Genomic DNA, 24,356 nt, shown 5'->3' on the forward strand with positions numbered 1-24,356 from the left:
TTAATGGATTAGTGCGTGGTTACCAGCTTATTCAAGTATTTTAACTTTTTTAAGTGTTTCTTGAATAGTCACCAAATAACTATAAGAGCTCAGCATCAGATGACGTTTTATTCCATTTTCTTCCAAAAACATCAACCTATGCTTTTAAAATAAAAAACAATAATTTGATAACAATCCAAACTTGTTGGTAATTCAATCACTTTGATATACAAAAAGAAAAAGAGAAGAAATTCAAGAAATGGAACCTCCCTCCCTGCTAACAACATTTTCATGGACACTGCTGAGTTTCATGCCCTCAACAATCAACAGTTCACAGATGGACACTAGAGTACAGGATGTGCGTAGTGAACGCAGTATACACAATACTGAGGGTATACTGAGGTTATGTGGTGAGTGTGAAACTGCATAGACATCATGTGCCTTTCCCTGGCCAAACAACACAGAAATGCAGTTTCTGCTCTGATGACAAGCAATTCTGGTTTCCAGACGCCGGATTTTCATTGAAGTAGCTTCAGTGTCTATATTTTGGCGTTCCCTGTTGAGCATCTGCAAATACTTGAGCCAGTCGATAAGGTAATGAGAGTCTATGATGGAAAACACTATAAGCAACCCAATGAAGTTTAGCTACAAGGTCCTTAATGTACAACTAGAGTGTAGTGTAAGTATTGTGTGCGCTGTAGATTGTGGAGTGGAAAACTCCTTTTGAGTCCTTTTGATCACAGATAATTTAAGGGAGAAAATGTACTTTCTCTAACATACTCACCTGTTTAAGCTAATCTTCTTAAAATATGCTTTAAGGGAATCCAACCCCAGATTAAATATTACAGTTTCTGTCTCTCCCTAATGCTGTTTCCTTTACATTAATTTAGCAGGGGTGAAAATGTAAGGATAATTAAAGTAGTGCCTGTGTGTTGGCCGAGGTATACAGACTCGTAACTGACAGACATTTGGGATTTTGTACCCATCTGGAATTGGGTTAGAAACCATGTCATAGATCTCATAAACAAGGTCTGTACACTTTAACCTGGTTTGCTAAAATACTCTCAAAAATAAAGCTGAAGCTATCTGTGAATCCAAGAATGGTATCAGGAAACCAGTCCGTGCTTTCAGAGGATGACTGGGAAAGAATAAGTCCAGTTGATGGCGACAGACAGGACAAGACTGGGCAAACACGTTAAAAACACCACACAATGTTGACCAGACCAAACACATAGTACAGTACTTAGACTTTCAATCACAACCTCCAGTGATGCTGCTGGCATAGTATGAAAAAGGAGCGAGCATTCAAACACACGTATTGAAAATAGCAACGCTTTAATAAAGAGCGATTTTACAAGACTGCAATGTCTAGCTAGCTAGGTGATAACTGGCATTGACATCCATGGTGTTTTACAAAGATGCAGTTATGGTAACTGGGTTTGAAGTTTGATGGGTTACTTGCAAGTTGCATTTCTGCATGCGACGCAGCCTTCAAACAGTTACAGACCCTACATTGTAAAACAGTTGATTATGAATGTCAATAAACGTTCATGTCGAGAGGTAAGTAAAAAATCTCATGGAGAAATTTCCTTAACGTTTTCCAAACACACCGGTAAGTGAGAGTTCACACAATGGTCATGCTTTTACCGGGCACACAAGCCAATAAAAAGACGACACTTAATCATGCAAAAAAGACAGTTTCTTTGTCTCTGAAAATAAAAGAACAAAATCCTTTTGAGTTCTGATATCATCCATCCGTAGTGACCTTGAATAAGAAGAAGCTGCGCTTTGATGATGACTTTGGTGCAAAAAAATGTTCCTGTTTCGAAGAGGACAGACCCTGTCCTGTCCACTTCCTCGATGAAGACACTCTTGGTATAGACCAGTTGTGATAGTTTACCCTCGACCCCCCCCCTCCCACTGACCCCCACCCCCTTCCTCCTCAAGATGGACACAAACATCACAAACATCAAAACCCACCCCCCACCCATCCCTGGATGATGACACCTTCAAAATACAACCATTCAAACACAGATACAGCAATAAATTGTCCAACGTACAGTACGTCATCCAATGGGGCTTCGATCACTTTACAGAGAGAGCACGTCTAAAAACACATGAACGCATTACCTATATACAGAGGACACAGTAACAGTCAGAGGTTGGCCCAGGATGGATCGAGCTGCATCGTGGGAGTGAAGTGCACAATGAAAGAGCATTCAGCTGACAGAGAGAGACAAACCATCGGGACAAGGAGTAATGGAGGGAAGTGAAACAACGTTTTTTCAAATGACATATCCAAATGTCAGCTGGCCTCTTGTTGAGAAACTTCAGAGAATATCTGCCTGCTTGGTGACGATTTCTAACACTGAATTCTCTGCTGGTATAAGAGTGGCAACTCAAACGCTAGCAGTTACAGATCAAGGATGAACTGTAACAATACACCACCATACCGACACAATTCTCTGACAATTTATGTGAGAAATCACAAGTATGTGATGCTCTCTGGGGAGTGATGCCTCAGATTTACTTTGAGATTCAAGGTCTGATGACTTGAGGGGCTTTTTCTTGCATTTTTGCAGCAGATGAGTGATCCTTGGTGCCACCTTAATTTGATGGTGGGTTGAACAGACTGAGACACGGTCACAACAACACTCATTGCTAAGTTAGTACACACTACCAGCTGACTAGAGACCTTTCCTCTCTAACTGAGAAACATGACCCTGTTAATCTATATGGGAAGGCATGTGCACATAAACACACATACAGTACATGTACATAGAACAGACAGAATCAATAGAAAACAACTTCATCCCCAATCGATTATTGCCCCTTTCAACTGTACATCCCAGCAATGGTTTTAGGTTTTTGTGCAGCAGAGCGTTGTCCCCTCTTTGAAGGTTTGTGCTATATATGTATTTATATCGTCTGTCTGTGGGTCTAACTTGACCTTGGATCTGCCAGAATAACAACATTAACATTTAACGTCTCATTAAACCCTAACGTCTCTGGCTGTCTGAATTAACCAGTTTGTCGTCACTGCAGGCATTACTAGGGTCATGATCGACAGACGTTACCCTCAGTCGCTTTCCCGCAGTCTCGTCCTCATTCGATTCGTCCAACTGACCTCTAGCTGTTCAGTCCATAAATGTTAACACTACATTAACAAGCCCCTCTCTGTGGTAGCAGAGCTTTCAATTCCTCCAGGTGGAGGTGAGACATCTGCTCCTCTAATAACCCTTATCCAGTTTTTCTGGAGTGTAAATGACTTCACAAGAGACTAATTTTGAACAGGACAAATGCTCAGGACAGGGAGGAAATCATAGAGTTGGGAGTTAGACCATTTGTGATTGGCAAGACTGACTCCATCCAGCCGCCTCTCTATCTGGCTCTCAGTGCATTTTTCACTACTTTTAGAGCAGTACAGGTTTAACATAACAGGTTAGGAAACAGCGATCTATACATAAAACGGATGTGGACACACAACACTACAGCAGGAATCAGCTTTCTAAACAGCCTAAAGACGGGGGGGGGGGGGGGGGGGGGAAGACAGTAACAAGATTGCATGATACTGTATTGCACAGCTGTAGAGGAGAAAAAACAGAACGTGTGTAAAGCACGACCCCAAGTAGCAAAGTTAGAGTAGGAGGTTTGTTTACATCCAAATGCAATGCATGGGTCTGGCTCAGTGCTTTCATTAGTAAGTTCCAGTGCAGTAACACATTGGTACCTGGCAACACAGTAATGACATTAGGTACCAAAAGAGAAACACATACATTACACACCCTACACAGCCACACACATAAGCACGCCCACGCTGCATTGTTGATGTGAAGTTGGCAATTAAGAACAAATGGAGCTCATAAAAAGACTGAGACGATAATGTTGATGCAGCACATTAATATGTAGAAAAAGGGACACGCACACACGCATTCAAATCAATTACTACTGACATCAGGTGATGGATGACACACTACAGGGAACCAATCTGAACAAGATGCGAAAATCACCTACACGGACATACACCCTTGGCAAAGTTCACATTGAGTAAAGTGCCAGCAAACAATCCAATCAGAGAAAGATACGCCTGTCCTCAGAGTTTAAAGTGGGAACGTCTTTATACAGGAAATTATCGGGATGAGGAGGTCAGGAAGTGGCCGTAGAGCTTCTGCACTTCCATAGAGCTGTCATCACAGGTCATAATGGCCGTTTGAATTGGCAAGTCAAACAGAGGATGAGTGGAATTGATGCGGAGCTTCTCGCGCCCCAGTCAAAGACAGAGAGATCAGTAGCCACCCGGAGAGAGGAGATAAGATGGTGAGGAGACATGGAAACAGACATCAGCATTTCTTCTTTCATCCGTCTTCTCTCCATCTTCCTTTCCCCTCGCTCTTCCTCTCTGTCTTCCTGTTTCTTTCTCCGCCTCTGGATTTGTTGTCTTCGCCTCTTTCTCTCTCCATCTCTTCTCTCTCTCTCTCTCTCTCTCTCTCGGCTTTGCTGCCATGGTTACAACATCATCCTTACATGAAGTGCATCTGCAGAGGACGGGATCAGAATGGAGAGTAATTTAGTGCGACAAAACACCTTAAGTGTTCAGGCATCTACTGACAAGCAGATTACCTGCCGCAGTGCCGGGAAAACATCTATTCATGGGGGAGAGTGCTCAGTAGGCAATTATATTACTCAGTTTTGTTTTGAATAATTGGTCAAAATATACGTGTTGTTTTTCTGTGAGTCTTGTGGCCATGCCAACTGATGAAAACTCGCTGTGAAAAGCACTTTCTTCACAATGGTCCATTATGAAAAGACAACATGATTGTTCCTACTTCTGGAAGGATCCGCAATTTTGGCATTACTTATCAGTTGTTAGTAAGCTTTAATTGAACGCAAATAAAAGAGTTATAAGATTACAAAATGAATTAATTTTTTATGCTTAACAGATTTATGCTACGATAAGCTAACTGGCTGTAGACTTAAGGTGTCTTAAGTGTTTTAACTTGCGTGCCGCTGTGCATATCAGCATTGAGATTCTCCTAAGGTCAAACACAAATGGAAGACTAACTTTTTGTTGCCGTCTGTGGTAACCCCGAGCTCTAAGACTCACTGAAAGCGATGTGCTGCTATGAACCGAAACATAAAAGCCTTTTTCGGGACAATGCAGCAGCAACATTGGTTTTGGTAATGTTTATGGCGGGAAAAAAGTAAGATAAGGTACGTGGTATTTACGGCGTTAGGGCACGATTCCTTTCCCAAAGTAAGTTGCCAAATTCCTTAAAAACAGAATAAAGCCGGTGCATTTCCTCAGGAGAAAATCTGTTACATCTACAAAAATATGTTGCATATGCACTAATATATTTCTGTCTGTGTGTTACCTGTGCCCCCGGCATGTGTCCAAAGGGATTGGAGGGTCTCAGGACGGGCTGGTTGTACATGACAGGCTGCGGGGGCATCATGGGAACACCCCCCATCTGATGACTCATCTGAGGAGGGAGCTGCTCAGGGAATAGGTGGGAGAATTCATGTGAATGTGGAGAGAAAAACTGTTTTTTTATTTAGAGTAGTTGAATGCCAGCAAAGTCTGATTGATTGACTGAGATTAAAGCTCTTTCTTTACCATTCCATACATAGGCACTTGGGGTGACGTCATAGGAAAAGCCACTGGTGCAGGAGCCTGTGTGGATAAAAAGAGAGAAACTGTATAATACAAACATAATGACACTGTCAGGCTCACGTCTAACCTGTCAAGTGCCTCCATAACGAATACAGAAATGTCTTGACTTTCTTTAACACAAGCATTTGTTTGCGAGACATCTTATCCTGAGATACAAAAAGAGGTGAAACTTTAACAAAGTAGAACTGAGGTCGCAGATTGGCAGCCTTGATAACCGAAAAAGATGAAACAACTATTTCTAGGTAGTACAAAAGGCGATAAATGACCCGTTTGTCTGATAATTCATGTTTCATCAAAAATAGAGACAGTCTAATAATACAAGTGCCGATCAGGGTGACATCATGTGTGAACAACAAGAGTTAAAGGGAGTTGAAGTGAATAAAAGTACTTACATAGCCAGTATAGATCATCCCATTCTGTGGAGAGATAGAGAAAAAGAGTTCAAACAATATATACCATGATCAGGCGTTTTCTCTAAATGAGCTAAGAAGATAAGACAGAGCTGTTCTCATTCCTATTGGTTCAAATCACTACTACTTTCTATTCATGTCGTGCCACCAGCTTTCCGAACTATTTGCTGAATAAATGAGCGGTTTCAGTTGAGAGGTCAATCATCGAAAAGCTAAAAGATGAAACGAGATTGAATGGAAGAGACTTGCGGATAATTAGAGTGGAGCACAAAGGACAGGCATACATTTGGGAGCTCCTTGAAAAAGCCCTGAATGCAGCAGAGAGTTACATTTGGCCAAAAGGTACATTTAATGAGTTTTATTTCAGATTGAGACATCGGACCATTAGGAGAAACAGCTTTCACCGACACAATGATGGATGGCACCGAATTATTTTTAACTTATTAAAACTAAAACTAAAGCAGTGCAGTAATGTTTCTCTGACAAAAGGCCACATCGATAGACTTGACTCTTATGTCATACTTTATTTTGTAACTCGTTAAAAACAACTTGCTGATTTATTTAGTTAGCAGTATTACTACAATATTACACACACAGGAGGGTTTTCTTTTCCCTAATGGTACATTTTGATGAAGAGCCAGCTGCGTTTTTTACTTCTTTGGGTCCTATATCTTTCTAATGAACTAGTTGTTTGAGGAACCTTTTACAGCAAGAACTGTCAAAAATGGTCTCATTTTGGCTTCTCCAATGTGAGTCTTTCTGCTTTTCTCTTTTGCCTTTAGAAATATGTTATTTTATACTGCTTTTTGTGTTGAAAGAGACACCACTGTACCCGTCCAAGTTGACACCACCTTAACAAGCAGTGTGAAATATGTGTGGGTGAAAGTCACAAATTGGTGCAGTGCTGCTGCTGTGTTTTTGAATAGCGGTGGACATTGTTTGGTTCATGACTAACAGGCAAGTGAGTGAGCTCTCACTTAATCTGCAATGTCAGTTGTTAAAATGTCGAGCAAAAAATGCAAATGTGGTTTATAAATTACCATCTGAGGAACGGGCATGGGCGCAGGAGCCATGGGATGGGTGGTGTGAGTCCAGTTGGTACTGGTGCACATTGTCTTTGACTGCCAGCCTCCTCCTGTTGGCTTCTTCTCTACGAGCTGACTCCACTGGAGCTCCGGCCTGATGCACACAAGCAAAATTAATTTTCAGGTTCACAGATTATGCAAAACAAGATTATGCTAAAAAAGGAGAGATAATGAGTCATAAAAGACTTTGAGCAGAGATAAAGCTGGATAGACAGCTGAGTCATTTTTTGCTTGTGGCTGAATCTCAGATGTCACGAAAACCCACTCACTTTTTAGCTGGCGTCCCCCCGAACTGCAGGTCTGATAGAAAAAGAGGAAAATGAAACATAGCATTAGCTGGAGGGAAGCAACGCAGTCAGATGAAAAATAACAGGAAAAATGGAAGCGATTAATATTTGGAGAGAGATTCTGTATACTCACTGCCAACGAGATTGGCTAATGAAGAGTCCAAATCATTGGGCAGCATTTTCCCAGAGTGCAATTGGACTCCGGGGCTGTGAATCTGAGCGTGTGCTACTGGCTTTAGCAGGTCACCTGACATCCAAAGGTTACCATGGTAACATGAAATGAGAGAAGATGGGACATGAGTCAAGAGCATGAAGCAACTGGGCATCACCGTCACAACACATCCAGCTCCAAGCAGTGTGTGAGTTTATTTGCATGGTGTGTGTGTGTGTGTGTGTGTGTGTGTGTGTGTGTGTGTGTGTGTGTGTGTGTGTGTGTGTGTGTGTGTGTGTGTGTGTGTGTGTGTGTGTGTGTGTGTGTGTGTGTGTGTGTGTGTGTGTGTGTGTGTGTGTGTGTGTGTGTGTGTGTGTGTGTGTGTGTGTGTGCGCGTGCGTGTGTGTGTCTTTATGCAGTCATACCTCCCCAGGCATTGTTATTGTTGGGCACAGTGTGTGTGGTCTGGATGGGGGTGAAGTTAGGCTGCAGGGTGAACAGCTCACTGGTCAGGTTTGGCACACTACAGGAAGGGAAAATGGAGAGTAGAGCATAGCTTTATTATTCATTTATTGGTATGTAACTAGATAAGATAGTTACACAAATCAAATTCATAATGACAGCGAACCAGTGAGACTTGAAACATACAGACTGCAGATGTTAGACTCACTGGTTGCTGATGGGTACGATCTGTGAGTTGGAGAAGAGATCTGTGGCCCCCCCGCTGCTGTTGGCACTGCCCACCGACTGAGTGCTGGGCGACACATTGGGTGTCTGAATATCATTCACCTTATGACCGTCCTCCTTCAATTGGAAGCATAAACACCATAATGTTACATTTTCTTGGCTTTTAAATAGCCCTGCAGCGCACACACACACACATACAGTAGTTATAACTGCCTTGGAAAATAAGATGTGCCATTTTAAATGATTCTGTTCCTAAATGCTTCTTTATTTGATTGAAAAATCCACTGCAGACTTCATTGTTATTCTCTGTGCAGCTCTGTACGCAATGGGCCAACAGCCAGAGACTGACAGTGTATTGCACTGTACTGCAGGAATGATGCACTCCATTCAACTTTAACAACAGTGTGGAGAACAAAAAGACTGGCTGTACCCTCGGGGTCTTAAACAACGTTTTATCTTTACCTGCCACTGCGGCAGGCCACTGAACAATTAAACCGGAAATATGTGTAGAATATATGGAAGAGGAAATATCATGTAAACTTCATTCCTAATCCTAAAAACATTATATTTTGCAGTCTATTGAATACCTGTCTGCCATGGTGCATTGATCTCATGGATCTCATGGATCTTATGGTTTGAATATGTCTTGCCTTGTGTTGCTGCAGTCTGTTGTCGTCTGTCTTGTCGTCCACACGGCTGAGAGAGATCCCAGTGCTGGAGAGAGAGGACACTGCACTGGACAAGGTGCTGGATCTTAAGGAGAGACACACGTATAAGAATTTACTACATTCCTGTTAACATTCATCGATTTAAATTATGTTATATTTCATCACTGTTTATAGCCTTTTTTGTTTGCTTTTCTTGAACACATATTTGATTAGCAACTACTGCTTCAATGTTATTGTTGTGCATGAGATACATCAAGAACTAGAAGTTATAGAATATATATCAGGCATAATAAAAGTAGCTTTCACTTGGTGAACAGCACAGAATAAATAATAATGTCATTATTGAAGGACATGGTGTTTTTAAACATCTGCATCTTCCTTAACTAAGCAGTGATGTAATGCGCCACCCAGTGACCATGCATAGTGACCCGAATCTAACACACCCACTTTTTGCATTAACAAGTGCCTCCTGATGATGTAGCTAACATGTTTTACATTCAGTGACAAACTGATATAGCTTTATTATATAAACAATGCCTGTAGGCTTATAAATGCAGTCTATGGATCAGACGTGGACAGAAAGGCTGCATTAACTTGATATATTGTGCTTGGAGGATAAACGAGCAGCTTAACCCGTAACAGACTCAGGGGAACTTCTCGGTGCAAGAGACTCACAGAATGACGCTTACAGGTGAGTACAACAAACTGTGACAGTGCTTCACATCACCAGTAGTGTTAAGTAAATGTACACAAGTACTGTACTTAAGTACAACAATTTGAAAGACAAGTACTTAAAGTAAGTATTTCCACTTTATACTTCTTCTCCACTTCATTGTGGAAGCCAATATTGTACTTTTTACTCCACTACATTGATTTGATAGCTTTAGTTACTTTACAGATTTAGATTTGTAGCTTAAACAAAATATGAATCAATTTATTTAACGAACATTGTCATATCATTTATAGATGGTACCTGCTGGCTGCGCAGAGGTCTTTGAGCTTCCTGCCTTCCAGAGAGGCTAGATGCTGCTCCAGAGCCTCCAGGAGAGAGCTGGGAGCCTGAGGGGGGGGGGGGGGGGGAATGGGAGGGGAGGTGATGGGAGGACATTAGAACCACAGCCAAGTGGACGAGATTGGACACACCGCTTTCTCTCACTCCCATCTCCTCACCTGCTCATTCACTCTCACAAATGCACACAAAGCAGCAGCAAACTAAAGACATAACCCTCAGATTCATTATCTACTCTCTACAACAGCTCATCGTTCTTTTTTCTTTTCTTTTTTTTTTGCATTTGGTTTCATCAGGTTTGGTTGACCAGCATGCACTCATCAGCCTTGGATCATGCAAGCGAGTCCCTAGCAGGACTGACAGGTCAGGACAGAGCAGAGCGTCGTCGCTGCAGGGCTCCAGAGTAGAAACACAACAAACACGTCTCTGAACGTCTAACGAGCCCATGCAGAGGCCAGCAGTGCACAAATGCTCTCATTAACACACACACTTACACACGCATACGAGTAAAGAAAATCACAATCCAAAAATTAAGAGTTAACTTGTGGATTCCACGTTGGGTTGAAAGTCAAATCAACATATTATTCATTATAATTTGGAAATCAGCAGCAGCTAAAGCTAAGTAGCAACATTTTATCCCACTGGAAACCAGGGAAGTTAACTCGGTGAAATGTAAACATCTGGTGAAAACCAGGTATACACATTGAGCAGCTTGCTAGTGCTCTGTATTGTAAAACAAAAAGGATGGATAGGTTCATTTTGACCACTATGTGATACCACAGTTTTCTTCTAGAGCCTTACATTTCAGCACCAGAGAACACAACGCAAACACAACAAGCAAAGAAAGATTTCTCATATACTTATTTTAAGGGGGACAGAGTAAAATGCGAATTCTGGATATCCTTCTTCAGAGAAATCTAGAATATGCTAAAGGTTTAAAAGTAAAACAGACACATATCTAGAGCTCAGTATAGGCATGGGTCACTATGTTGTTGAATAAGGGCATATAAGGTCTTCTTAAGCACTACAAACATGATGTTAATTTGAAAAAGTCAGCCCTTTTCAGTTTGTTAGCTGATTTGTCACATTGTAAACATCCAATTATGGTTCCACTGAAAAGGATACTTTGCATTTGGGGCCTTTTGCATGACATGCAGTGCTTATGATGGCATTATGTACACCTATCCAAGTCATATTAGCAGAGACCTATTCAGTATAACCATTCGCTGCTCTCCCCACAGCTAATGCAAAGGGACATAATCTTTTCAGGGAAATTATTTGAACACTGCTTATGTGGGCAAAAACCTGTTTCATAAAGCTTTGCTGACTTATTTATATGATAAGCCTTTGAATTAAGGAGACAAGCCTTGATATGTACACTGGGAAAATGCCAGAAATAGCTGGGGAAATTCAGACGGATAATAAGCCTGGGCGTCTAAATTAGTAATATGCAAAAAGAGGCAAAAAACGTTTGATATTCAGCTGCATAACGGCTGCTTTCAAACTCTTACCTTTTCAGGCTAAAATTTGTTCTGCAATTTTTTAAGGTAAGGAACTCATTCCTGCGCTAATAATTAACAATTGTGGAAATTAAATGTACTTCAAGGCTGTTTGCAGGTCTTCATTTATCGTTTCCTCTCTATTCTAGACTCAGAGAGAAAAGGAAGAAGGCGAGGGAGTTAAGGAGAGTGAAGAAGAGAGGAGGACAGGGCAGCTGCAGTGTGGGCAGGTCTGTAGGGTGAGTAGGGAACGGGAGCGTTTAGAATGAAGCATTATGGGATTGATTGACGGATTTATATACTGGTTGACTGACTGGTTGATTGACTGATTGAGATGAGATGTAGACTGACCTGTGTGAGATCGGGGCTGTCGCCCTGATCTATCCCAACTCGCTGTGTCACAAAAAAGGAGGGAGGGGTAGGGGAGGGTGGAGGGAGGCAAAAATAAAAAATAAACCAAATGTAATAACAAAATAAGGAATAAACAAAAAAATCCAAAAGAGTAAAAAAGGGAAGAGGCGTGTGAAGGAGGAAGAGGAGGAGGGAGAAAGAAGAATCAAACTCAAGCATTCATTACTTCATGCAGTGGCTGGAAAGGAAAACAAATAAAAGACAACAGAGGAGGAGGGGAGGAGGGCACATGCACACGCATACAAACATCTATATATACACAGTATTTGTACACACACACACTTATAAGTACACACACACACTGAGATCTGGAGACTGGTGTGAAATGAATGCTGAGCACACCGACTGATTGAACAGGCAGAGAGGGCAGACAACGGGTCACGTGACTGCGAGGTAAGAAACATCCAAAAGGAAGACACTCAACTAATGTTGACTTTGAACAGAAAGAGAAGGGGGGGACACAGATGACACACAAACAGACAAACACACATTTTGTTAGACAGGTAAAATGAATGGGTCCTTAAAGTCAACGTTAGTCTGTTTAGTTTTTTCTTTGGATCGAGCGGATCGCACACGCCAAACCTTATCCAAATGGGAACGAAACCAAGCAGAGAGAAAGCCTTTGAAGATGGCGCACGGGATAAAACTGTTTATATATTCACTGTGAAGCCTAGCAACTATTAAATGGATGACAGCCATTTTAAATATATATTTTTTAAGAAAAGAGAGAAAATATAATAATAGGACAGAGATAGTGATAGAAAAAGAGCTTGCTTGGGCATGCAGTGCAGGCATGTGAACAGGCAGCACGCGAGGGGTCCCTCAACAGGAAGCTCTACATGAGTGGCTCTCTAATAGGCTAACACTCAGCCATTATTCACTTGTCATGGAGTAACCCCCTCCCCAGGTCAGGGCAAGAGAAGGACAGAAACAGGAGGAAAATCTAGAGGCAAAAAAAAACTTGGAAGATTAAGAAAAAAGAACCCGGACACTGATCTACGGTCAGTTTTAGCCTGGAAGATATCGACCGTAAATCAGATTCCAAAGGGTCACAGAAGTCTGGAGTGAATCTCAACGGGTTTTCTCTGCTGCTTAAATTCTTCTGAGAAACAGGAGTACATTTTAAAAGAACATGGAGATGTGTTGAGTAGGAGACCGTCGAGATTGACCCCAGACAGATTACCCTCGCCCTCTCCAGTGGAGTAAAACTCTGCGGTTTCCTCCGCGGAGGAGCAGCAAGGACAAACGGACGTTACCTCTGCCACTTTGAGAAACTCGGACAGTTTGGTCATCCTGTTGAGGAAAGTCTTGTAGATCTCCAGAGCTTCTTTGCACTGGTTCTTCTTCATGTCAAAATATTTCTCTGTGTATGAGAAAACACCAGAATCAGCACAAGATCGTTAACATGTTTGGCATCTATACTTGCTAATAATGAAGATTTATTTGCTAGGTGATATTGTTTAGAAAATGTATACAAAGAAAAAACTGCTGAAAAATAACCAATCAGCTTTTGATTTGTCCTGATAAGCAACACACATCTGGCGTCTCTGCAGGCTTTAAATCCACAACTATATAACCGTAGTTGAAGCACATCAATTAAGTAATGAAACATTTAATGAACTCCTCACTAAAGACTCTGTGTGTTCTCAGCCCCTGACTCTTTACTGGCTCAATAATTAATGAAAGAAGGAGATCTTTAATTGGACTTTTAGAGACAGTTGGAGGCAAATTGATTTCCCCTTAAAGAAACATTGAGTTGCCCCCTGCTCTGGTGATCTCGACATCAGAGGCAGATTTAAGCATTAAAACAAGTATCTGTGTGTAGGGTTTACCCAGCATGTTGATGACCCCTTCGTTGTAGGCAGCAAACAACCGTATGGAGTCTTTAAACAGCAACATGAAAGCAGTGTTGATCACTCCGTTGGTTAGCTCATTGGAGTTAGGCTAGAGGAAGGAAAGGAAGAATCAAGTTGTGGCAGCATTAAATATTCAAGTCTTGTGTCTCCTGTTGTTGAGTCAGATGTTTACCTGGAAATCCAGCAGTGCATCAAGCTGGTTCTGAATGATGGGCAGAGTCTTAATCAGCTTCTCTGTGTTCATGGTGCGCATCACACCCTCAGCCCTGATCGCAGAAGAGAAAACATGCACACAAACACGCATGCAACACACACACAGGAGTCATCAGGCCTGTAGACTGAAGGATGTATGTGTGTAAGGAGGTCCCAGAGATGTACGCTCTCTAGTAGCACGAACACATTTCTTTTTTTTTAAACGCATTCTTCATCCTTGAATTGAAAAGTGGAATTTCTAAGCAGAAACTATACACTTTCTCAATTTAGTACACTCAGGGATTTTGCCACTTCAGCTTTATTTGGCCGGGTATGACATATAGCCTATGATGGATAATGTTCTACGTTTTTGGATAACATAACAAATAGTTGGATAATACTGGGTCAGTTCCCCTGAGTTACTGTTTGACATGCCCATAACTCACACTCGTATCTACAGTGTTAGTGGATGCTGTCACAAAGGTTAAATCTATCTGCTGTTCAAGTAAAGCATTTTAAAAAACACATCTGGTGCAACCACCATTGGCTGAAAATTACATCTTTTTTGGGTAAAAAAACCACATAATACCTGTCTTTATACACATGTGTGTCAGTAGTGTGTGTAGTTTGTTACCCTCTCTTCATCTTGGTGAAGTCCACTGCTGCTAGTCTGTATGACATGGCTTTTTCATTCAGGTAGCGGCTGTAGCGTCTGATGAAAGTTGACATGTTATATCCTGGGGGGGCACAGAGGGGCACGGCAGTTAGAGGCTGATCACTTTGATTTTCAAACAAGGTTAAGAAGTCATAATCCCTCTCATATGAAATTGACTAACTTCTCCGTGAGCAATCTGATGTTCTCCAAATAAGCCATTGCACCTTCTTACCTTGAGATGTTATTGCTTATTCTATAGCTCTTTTGAATATATTGCATTACAGATACTGTTACAGCTTCTTGTATCAAACAAAAGGCACATTTATTTAGTAGGTTTTCAATCCTGGACTGTAGCTTTCCTCTAAAACGGGCTTATTGATAGTTTTACAGAGCCAGGCAGAGTCTGACATAAAGCCATTTTGTTAGACGTGCAGCACTGCTGAGTTCACAAACAGCCAAATAGCATTAAATCACCTTGTAGTGCAGCCTTATCTAGAAAGTTGTTGAGGTTGAAGAGTGTGTTTCTGGAGGCAAGGTACTGCATCAATCTCTGATGGAAAAAGGACAGGAGAAAGAGTTAGAGACTATCTATCTGATGTAGAGCTGCAGAGATAAGTGGTCAACTTTAAATTAATCAGCTGCTATTTTAAATAATCCTTTAATCTGAAAATTATCTGAAAAGCTTCCGAAATGTGAATATTTTCTTTTTCTTAACACCTCTATGACCGTAAACTGTTTGAGGCATTTAAGGTCATGGTGATCAGCAATTTTTTTTTTACAATTTTCGGACAGTTGATAAATATCCAGTCATTTTCACTCAAACACAAACAGTGTATTTCATACAAAGTGAAGTATTCATTTTGACTTCCTTTGTTTTGCAATTTGATGTTACATTTTACGATTACCCAGTTCCAGCATCATGTTTTGACGGGAGATGCATGACATTAACTAAGTGAAGATGCTAATTCATGGGGCTTTATCCCTCATAGTTTTTCTGTTCATAATGCCACAGTTTGTGAAGGAATAACTTTTCTTGTTTGAATACTTCGAGATAGTCGGTGTAACCGTTGTAATCACTCTTTCTAGTCTCTTATCGTTTGGTTGTTGCTTCTTCAGCGCGAGCAAGCAGAGTGAGGTGATTTGTCACACTGGCCATTGAAATGTCAGCGGGACACATTATCAGTCCTTGTTGGACACATTGAAGAAACAGCTTCTTCTTTTTTAAACTGGCTGCAAGAGTCTCAGAAAAATCGCTTCAACCTGGCGAGCAAAATGTCAGTGTTGACAGATCAATGACTCGATCTAGCCGATCGGCAATCCTTCTCATGTTTTTGTTTGTTGATGTGTGGGGCAGAGAGCATTACGTTGAACAGAAAATGTCTAACATGTATCCGTTAATCTGCACCCGTGTGCTCTGTTTATGATCTTGTGTGGGCTTGCGACTAACATTACACAGTCTTTAAATCTGTTAAAGGTTTTTCTGTTGATAAATAGATTATCTAAATGGTTGTTGAGTGGCTTTCTGTCCATCGACTAACAGGAAATTGACAAATAATTTCAAATCTAGTGTGCATCTCTAGAGGCTGATAATGTACAGCTTACTAACTAACTTGACAAATCCAGGCATAGATGGTTATTGTAGGTGACCTTCAAAATTAAAATAAGAGTGAGCTCAATTTAACTATCCAAAATAAACCAAGCTAACTACCAGGATTATTTCATGAATACATAACTGCTATGAGTACATTTGTAGAGCTTGTTCTGTTGAGACAACTTAATAAATGTAACAGGCTTGTTATCTCAAGATGACAAACTTCTTTCATCCTGAGAGTTTGTAAAATAATCATCTTTTCCCTCTATGGGCTCCCTTGGTCGTGCTCCGCTCACCTCGTTGCCGTACATCATGAGGTGGTGTGTGGTGATGAGCGCTTTGAAAACCACGATCCAGCTGTTACTGGCTGTGCGCTCCAGCAGTGTGTCTGCCAGGTGGGGGATGCTGACGTTCAGCTCATTGGTGCAGTGGATCAGGTCTGGAGGAAAGGGGAAAAAACAGAAAAGATATTTATATAAAAAACTGTTAAAGACATCAGAAGAGAGATTACAGAAACAGGCGTGTGGCCAAGACATTAGAGATCCTCTGTTGCAGTTAGATACTATGAACATTATGTCCTTAAAGGTCACATATTATACACATTTTAGGTAATTTAACTATAATTGTATACTACTAGAATATGCTGTAAGGTTAAAAAAAAAAGTATTCCCCTGCCTACATTGTTTAATTAAAACCCGGCTAGTTTACTTTCTGTAAGTCCCTGTGAATAAAAGCACTAGCCACGTGCCAATATCGTAATCTATAACCTTGGGGAGCTTACAGGTTGAGTTATTAGGAATCGATAGAATAAGTGAACAACCACAATGAATGCAGTCTTATTGACTGGTGCATGCATTTTGACTCACTCCATATCAGCACACAAATCAGTGAACAAATGATTATTAAATGATAGAGCGTACAGACGGATGAATCAGAAGCAGTGCTACTGTATCATGAAATCCATTTTGTGGCTGCAGTTCATCAGTGCTACTCCAATAAATTACTCAGAAAATGGAAAGCTACATTACAAGGTCAATAAAACATCTACCAAGAATGCATTATTTAAACAAAAAAAAACGTGGCTTGATGTTGTATCATGAATCTGAGTTTTCTTTCCAGAGCATCTTTGTTAACAGTAATATAATAAAACTGAGTTGGCTCTCATGTTTACCCGGTTAGACTTGCAACCAGAGTGTAATCCCACTGTTCAAAGGAAATGTGGAACATGTTTTAAAAAAAAAAAGAAATCTCAGTGTTTTGCTTCGTATTGGATTTAAAAGGTTTGACAAAATGGCAAACTGTGTGTATGACAAGTAAACTCAGAACAGGGTCAATTTTAAAAGAAAACGTTTTCAGTTTTATATAACTCTCTACCCCCCTTAAAATGAGGTCATTCAAAACTCAGCAGTAAACACTAAACGTAGGACAGATTGGTGGAACAATGCCCTAAATTCTTCAAGGATTTCATTGGCTAAAGATCAAAATGTGAAGTATGTTCGGCCTCTGTTTAATCTCAAAGATGTACTTATACTGCCTTGTTAAAGGACCAAGCTTATAGCAGAAACAGGCATTTTACTATGTGCTTATTCAGCTTTTGACTAGGCTGGATTACTGGAAAGAAAGGGTTGTTAATATCTTCAATGACAAAGATCATTTTCTCTCAAACTTGACCTTGTGTGTTTTACAGTAAAACCCTTTGATTGTACTGTGCTCTCACTGAAAAGCTGCTGCGTGTTATCTGCTCTGTGACATTTATCAGCAAGTTTAAGATCTTTTCCTGGACCAACCAATAACATTATCTGGATTGATCTATTTTGCTCTGAGAAATCCCTGTTTGGATTGATAAACATGGTGTCCTCTGTAGTGCTGTAAGCAACTTGACATTGTGCAGATTATTTAAAACCCAGACTCTGAGACGATCTGATCAAATTTGACTGTGTACTAAATATCTTGTTCAATGACATTGGGACAAAGTGATCAAATAATAAAACAAATAATCAAGAGGAGAAGCAATTTTACTTCCATTTGAGAGCAGAACTCGACCTAGTAAAGAAAAGCACATCAGCATATAAGTATAAAATGAATAAAGCAGATTTAGTGAGTGAACTTGGGGGGTGAGAGGAAGTGAACTTTTATTCAAAGACAGGCAGAGAGAGATATTTTCATGCTGAGTTACTGGGAAAAACTTCAAGCAAGGTGAGGTTTCTGAGGCAAATCCTAGTTCTCTTTATTCCATAGGATCAGAGGTTATCGGGGTTTATTTGAAAGCTCTGTGATGTTTTCTGATCCTCCTGAAACACGTCGTACCAAAGAGTCCCAGCTGATGCCACGGTTAAGTGTTTGATGCATGTAAAAGGTGCACAGAGCACTGGGAGTTCACCACAGCTAAACTTCAATCCTGTTAAGATTTCAGTTCATTTATGTGATTTGTTGGGAAGAATTTAGTGGTGACAAAACAGCCAATAATATCTCTTAATTACCAATATTGATTATAGACTTCATTGACTTCTTTGACTGCAATGACTGTTAGACTCTCAATCAGCTGCAATAATATCCACACACTGGTCCTCTGCATTAAAGCCAAATATAAATGTCTGTTTATTTCCAATATCTGAACGTGGAAAGTGAAACATGAAAACAAAATACAAACCAGTAAAATTATTAAAAAGCAAACACATTTAGGTAAATACCCAGCAAAGCTCACATTACACATTTGTATTTATACCTGACCACTATAAACGTGCCTTTGCCACTCCATGCCTTTTTTTTTCCGAATTACATTTCTGGGCACTAATATTAAAACAGTAATTGTAGCGTTTAGTCATGCTTTACACATTGTTAATGATTTGTTTGTGGATTTTCCTTCCTGGTTCAATAACTAATGGGACCGTATTGATTTCAGCTAATTATTTGTTCCTGTCAAAAGTGAAAAAACACACCAGTAAGGTGGACCAAATACCTGAACAACGTAGTTTACTTTGAAAATATTAGCATGCTAATGTAGGGAAGTTGAACATGGTAAACCTTATACCAATATTTTTGTAATATTTAGGGCAGTTTGACACCTTTTTAACTGGAACAGGAACAATAGTATTGAGTTAATTTCAATGTGTTTTTGCTGGTTTTAGTTGTTTTTATAGAACATTGTTTAATGCTTAAGCTAGTTTAGAGCAAGCATAGTGTGTTAATTAAGTAGCCTCACATGTCAGCTGCAATACTTTACGATTAAGTAAGCCGTCTTTTATATGCACCAAAAACCAAGGCTTTGATTGTGAGTGAGACGTTGGATTCTCATTGAAATGCTCGTTATTGCGATGGAGATATGGATATGGCTACATTTGAATGTGCAATTGGGTTGTAGCAATTATCACTGAGCTGCTACAATATCTACCATACCACAGGGAAATAGCAAAGCCCTCGTGCTACTCCTTGAATATAATTACACCTAAGTAATAGAGTGTCTTCAGTCAAATATCTCCGAGCTCGGTCCCCCTGCATTTATTCCTGTGGGTGATGATACATCAGCAAGGATGTAATCATTGGCGTGTGACAGTGTAGATAGCCAGCAGGATTTGATGGGATATTGATTGCCATCTGGTATTATTGATAAACTGCAGTCCACATAGGGAAAATGAGCATCGATAAGATAATTATAAATAAGATTCAGGATAACAGTGTTAATGCAAATGCAAAGAAGACACTTCATTAAAGTCAAGCCCATTGTAATGCTCGTGAGCAAAACATATAAAGTCTTAAAGTTTGTATCACTTAAAAGACGTGTAACACAAACTTTATTGACACATTTGTAAGACTTTGGATCGTCATTTTCAGAACCCAAATCTGCATTACAAGATAGGGTTATTATAGTGACACATGCATGTGGGAGTAAGTGTGTGGGGGTATCCATTCATGCTCAGTTTAAACATTTTACTGCTGTCAGACTGACTGTGAGTCATAGCAACGCCACCTATCGTCATTTCAAATTCTTCTATGGCCAAGAACCAAAAGGCCAGTGATTATTTTCTACAGAACATAACTATTACAGCCGTGACACACAGCCAAATGAATTATGTGCTGAAAAACACGGCTAACTGAGCTTTCAGGGCAGAAGGTCATTGTTGGCCACGTTACAGTTCTATGTGTGATGAATCTGGTTTCTATTGTCACTCTCTACTATCTCGGCCATGCACAACACGGCCAAGTGAAAGCGAAATCCCATTACTCTGTCTGTCATGCTCATCATTTGCTGTGGGGCAGTAAATAATCACCACTGGCCGTTAAGTCACCAACCAGTCTGTCAAGGTCATGACACTGTAAGAAAAAAAAAAGATGTCGATGAGACCTGGATGAATAGCTTCAATGGCCCACATTGCATTTGATTTATCAAGCGTTGCATTTGGAGAAATGGCACAGCAATTCATCTTCTCTTTTCACAGTGCCCGACAAAGAAAGATCGATAACAGGTTGAGTATATTTTAAAGGTAATTGAAATGTTGTCTGTATTTATAAAACCTCTAAGATTATGTAAACTGATACAGAATCGCCAGCTATTTCCTAAGCTTTAATTGGCTCCAGGGGATACGATTTTAAATATTTGCCTGCAGTCTGTTATATGTTGTTCCTTTAAGTCTAATCTGTTAGCCACATTGATTTTATTCCATTTGCTTGGTGTCTGTCCTGCTGAAGGCTGCCCCCCTCCATTACCTCAATGTACAGACTTAAAGGGCCAGTGTGCAGGGGAATGTATGAAGAAATGTAATTTAATATTCATAGCTACGTTTTCATAAGGGTGCAAACACCTGAAATCAAGAATCCTTTTTCTTTCCTTTAGAATAAACCCTTCATATCTAAATAGGTCAACTATGACAAAACATGCAATTAATATGCTCTCCTTAAAGCCACCAGACTCCAGTCAAGCCATGGTCATTTTACCTAGCTTGTCATCGTAAAACACACTTTATTCAAACATGACAGGAACAAATTCAAACTTGTTGAAACGTCTTTGGGTTTCTTTCCAGTCTTCAAACAATCACAGAGTAGTAAGAGATAGTGCCCACCATAACATTTGAGTATTTCATAACCCTGCTTTTTGGCACATTTGCAATGTCGAATGACCACATACTTGCAATAGTAAAGGAGGATATCACCTATTTTTTGCAAGCTTTCTGGATTAAAAACCTGCACATTATATATATAATTCAGTGAAAAATGGGCATTGTCGCCTTTTTATGACCTTGTTTAACCAGGCATTTTGATTAAGACAGCCTCCAGAGTTGTTCTAGGTGAGTTGCACAAAGAGGGCGTGGGTCAACAGATTATTCAGAAGCTCCTTTTAGATACATTTAGTTCATCGCTTTATCTTTTCGTTGATTATTCATGTCCCCGCCACAGTCCTCTCCGCCAGTCGAGGGATTACTGTAGATGCACTGACCTCACAAACACCCTTCCTTCCTGCGTCTTTCCGTTAACCTTAAAAGTGCAGTGTCTGCACTCGATAAAATGTCAGAGAGTCGTATGTTACACCATGTCCTGGATGGGGAAGAGGGGCCCCTCCAGCAGGAAGTACTAGGCGTTTACTGTGAAAGCTAGCTGTGTCTATTAGAACAGCTGCATCTAAATGGCTCATGTACAAAACATTCATTCAGCTAAAAATGCAGGCTTTAATTCAGCCAGGCCCTCAATTTCTGCTATTGCAATGATCAGAATAAGAGCCGGATCAGAACTCAAAACATGTCATGTAACCTCATCGTCCAGAGAACTGACCCATTCTGAGAGAAACTTCTTTGTCCTTGAGAGCAGCATTACAAACCTTTTCATAATCCATTTGACGGATGAAAATTTGTCATGTAAATGCTCCTGTTCTATTTTAGGAATACCCGCTCTCACCCTTGAGTAAAGTGACATTTACTAGTTTCTGTAAGACTCCTACCAGTGGCGATGCTGAAGGTGGACGACCTTCTAGCTTTTAACAACTGCAGAGGTGTTCTCATAAAACCGCAGGAAGCACCTTAATAAACCAATAATGAGGCCAATTCCTTAGGCCCTTAACTGATTGTTTTCTTCAGCACTTTTGATAGTACTTTGTTGGGATTAATCAATAGGCTTGTTTTTCTTTAGAAATTAGAATAAATGTTGACGAATGTACCTTTTTTAGAAATCCTCTATACGGCTAGGAGTAATACCACGGAAAAATACAAATATCTGTTAGTGTTGGTCAACACCAAGATAAGATTTATGTGAAATCAAAGCAGCAGTAAATTACTTGATTTTGCCATTCAGGAGTCACAAAAGAGCTTTTTTATTAAGTGCATTTCTGAACCTTTTTCAGACTGTTTTTGTTGCTTTTAATGTTTTTTTTAGCAGGGCTTGGTGAAACAGCCCTAATTTAGATCTATTTGAGGCGCCCGTTGGCACATCTTTTAAGGGATCCCAGAAATCCCAGTGTCACCTCTGCTGTGGACATGACCGATTAATCCACTGCCAAACTTGCCGGCTGACTGGCTGGGTGTGTAGCTGGATGGCTGACTCTCATACCGTTTGGCTACCTGCCTTGTGGTTTCTCTCTCAGACTGATTTCCCCTTGATTTGCCATCTTGCTATTTGCCTGTCTGTGTCTGTCTGTCTGCCTTTTTAGCTGTCGTGCTGACTGCCTGTGAGTCTGACTGGCAGCACCATTGATTACCAAGCTCTCCATCGATCATGTCAAGTAATTATAGTGAGGCAGAAAAGCCCCCTAACCTAATAATTACTGGTAAAATCTACATGTGAGAAAGCCTCCTTGTTTCTCCCTGTGTATATAATTGCTGTAGTTTGCACACACAGCTAATTAGCTGAATTTGGAGATAAAGAATCTGTCTGCTTAAACGCCTCATTGTAACACCCACCAGCACAGTGACTCTGCTCCTGACAGCAGCAAACACATCCATTAATGACAATAATGCACCAGAGGACATGACAGTGAACTTGAATGTGAGATCACAGAAATGGAGGAAAAAAATGCCGCAGAAATAAGGCACATTTTGTACAGAAATGTCTCCAGAGGATGTAGTGGAGCCGCTGATAGTGGCGTTAATAATGGATAGGCCTACACGGTAAAGCTGCTCTCAATATAATTAGCCCTTACCAGAGTGGCCTATTTCCCCTGGATGGCATTTACAGATTGCCTTATATCCACATTTACTGCTAAACATTAATACCCATATACAAAGTAGCGCGCGTCGCTGCGTAAATCTCATTTTAATCTAAGGGAATGTAATGGTGTTTAATTAAAGAAACTGCAAACACAACCGGGCCGGGTGAGAGATGAAAGAGAGATGGAGGGGGGAAGCATAACAGATTCTGTTTATACAAGCTGTCCTTTGTAAGGAAAGAGGCATCTAAGCAGTAATGGCATGCATAACCTACAGTCAAGGTGTTTCTTCTTGGGTCCGCTGACTTCATGCGTCGTGGCCTTGCACACGGCTTTGCTGATGGCAGACCCGGTCATGCTGTGTTGAGCGGCGGCGATCCGGTCCGTCAAAGACTGTCCCGACATGGTACTGAGGAAGAGGAAGAGGAAGAGGAAGAGGAAGAGGAGGAGGAGGAGGAGGAGGAGGAGGAGGAGGAGGAGGTGGTGGTGGTGGTGGTGGTGGTGGTGGTGATGGTCGAGGAGTCCGGGTGGGGGGAACCGGGGAGGACGATCAAAATGTCTTTAGAGGCAGGGAGGAGGGTAGTGCCCTCTGCGAGAATCGGCCGTCTGAGGAGGAAGAGGAGGAGGAGGAGGACAGCAGCGTTCACCGACGAGGATCCGGTGGGAGAATTCATGCGGCGGCCAAATAAAACATAAAACGGTCACATCCAGGGATCATATTCAGTCGAAGGTATCAGAAGCTGCAGAAATAAGAAATCTATCCTATAATTATAAAGAGCAGCCTGCAGTAAAAGTACTATAAGACAATGTATCCCTGAGATGATATATACGAGAGCTGAATGCGAAATAACGATAATCGAAACACTACCGGTGATGATTATCAGATCTATGCGGCATTCCCTGTGACTGAAGCAATTTTTTCACAGACGGTATAAAACAGCATTGTCCTTTCCCCCTTTTCTCTGCTCTTCTTCGCCCGGTTTCTCCTCTAAATCTCCGCACACACCGACCGCAAACACCTCTCTGATCCACACAGCTCCCCGCACTGGCTGCATCTAACCTTAGCCGCTTTGATT

General features: G+C 40.8%; 1 protein-coding gene across 3 annotated transcripts; it reads right to left on the reverse strand.

Moving 5' to 3' along the window:
• Positions 1-89: 89 nt before the first annotated feature.
• Positions 90-23,736, reverse strand: LOC117490682 (phosphatidylinositol-binding clathrin assembly protein-like). 3 transcript variants are annotated; one of them, XM_034140458.1, is made up of 19 exons: positions 23,556-23,736; positions 16,448-16,590; positions 15,035-15,110; positions 14,540-14,642; positions 13,886-13,979; positions 13,690-13,801; positions 13,114-13,220; positions 11,798-11,839; positions 9,912-9,997; positions 8,921-9,023; positions 8,254-8,387; positions 8,009-8,106; positions 7,566-7,679; positions 7,415-7,445; positions 7,101-7,239; positions 6,043-6,066; positions 5,594-5,650; positions 5,352-5,519; positions 90-4,514 (listed from the first exon to the last, which is right to left on the reverse strand). In XM_034140458.1, the coding sequence occupies exons 1-19, from the start codon at positions 23,683-23,685 to the stop codon at positions 4,500-4,502; spliced, it is 1,776 nt and encodes a 591-aa protein (XP_033996349.1). In that variant the 5' UTR covers positions 23,686-23,736; the 3' UTR covers positions 90-4,499. The 3 variants fall into 3 exon arrangements, with proteins under 3 accessions (XP_033996349.1, XP_033996352.1, XP_033996350.1); XM_034140461.1 differs by having other exon boundaries at positions 5,352-5,471; positions 23,556-23,685; XM_034140459.1 differs by lacking the exon at positions 11,798-11,839 and having other exon boundaries at positions 23,556-23,685.
• Positions 23,737-24,356: the final 620 nt, after the last annotated feature.

This window comes from Trematomus bernacchii, unplaced genomic scaffold (genome assembly GCF_902827165.1).
Source record: "Trematomus bernacchii unplaced genomic scaffold, fTreBer1.1, whole genome shotgun sequence".
In the NCBI taxonomy this organism is placed as follows: Eukaryota; Metazoa; Chordata; class Actinopteri; order Perciformes; family Nototheniidae; genus Trematomus; species Trematomus bernacchii.

Coding starts and splice junctions, on each gene's coding strand:
- LOC117490682 (XM_034140458.1), bottom strand. CDS start 23,685: ATGTCGGGACAGTCTTTGACGGACCGGATCGCCGCCGCTCAACACAGC. Junction 8,388..8,920: donor ACAGACTGCAGCAACACAAG/GCAAGACATATT, acceptor TTCCAATTGAAG/GAGGACGGTCATAAGGTGAA. Junction 8,107..8,253: donor ATCGTACCCATCAGCAACCA/GTGAGTCTAACA, acceptor CCCTTCCTGTAG/TGTGCCAAACCTGACCAGTG.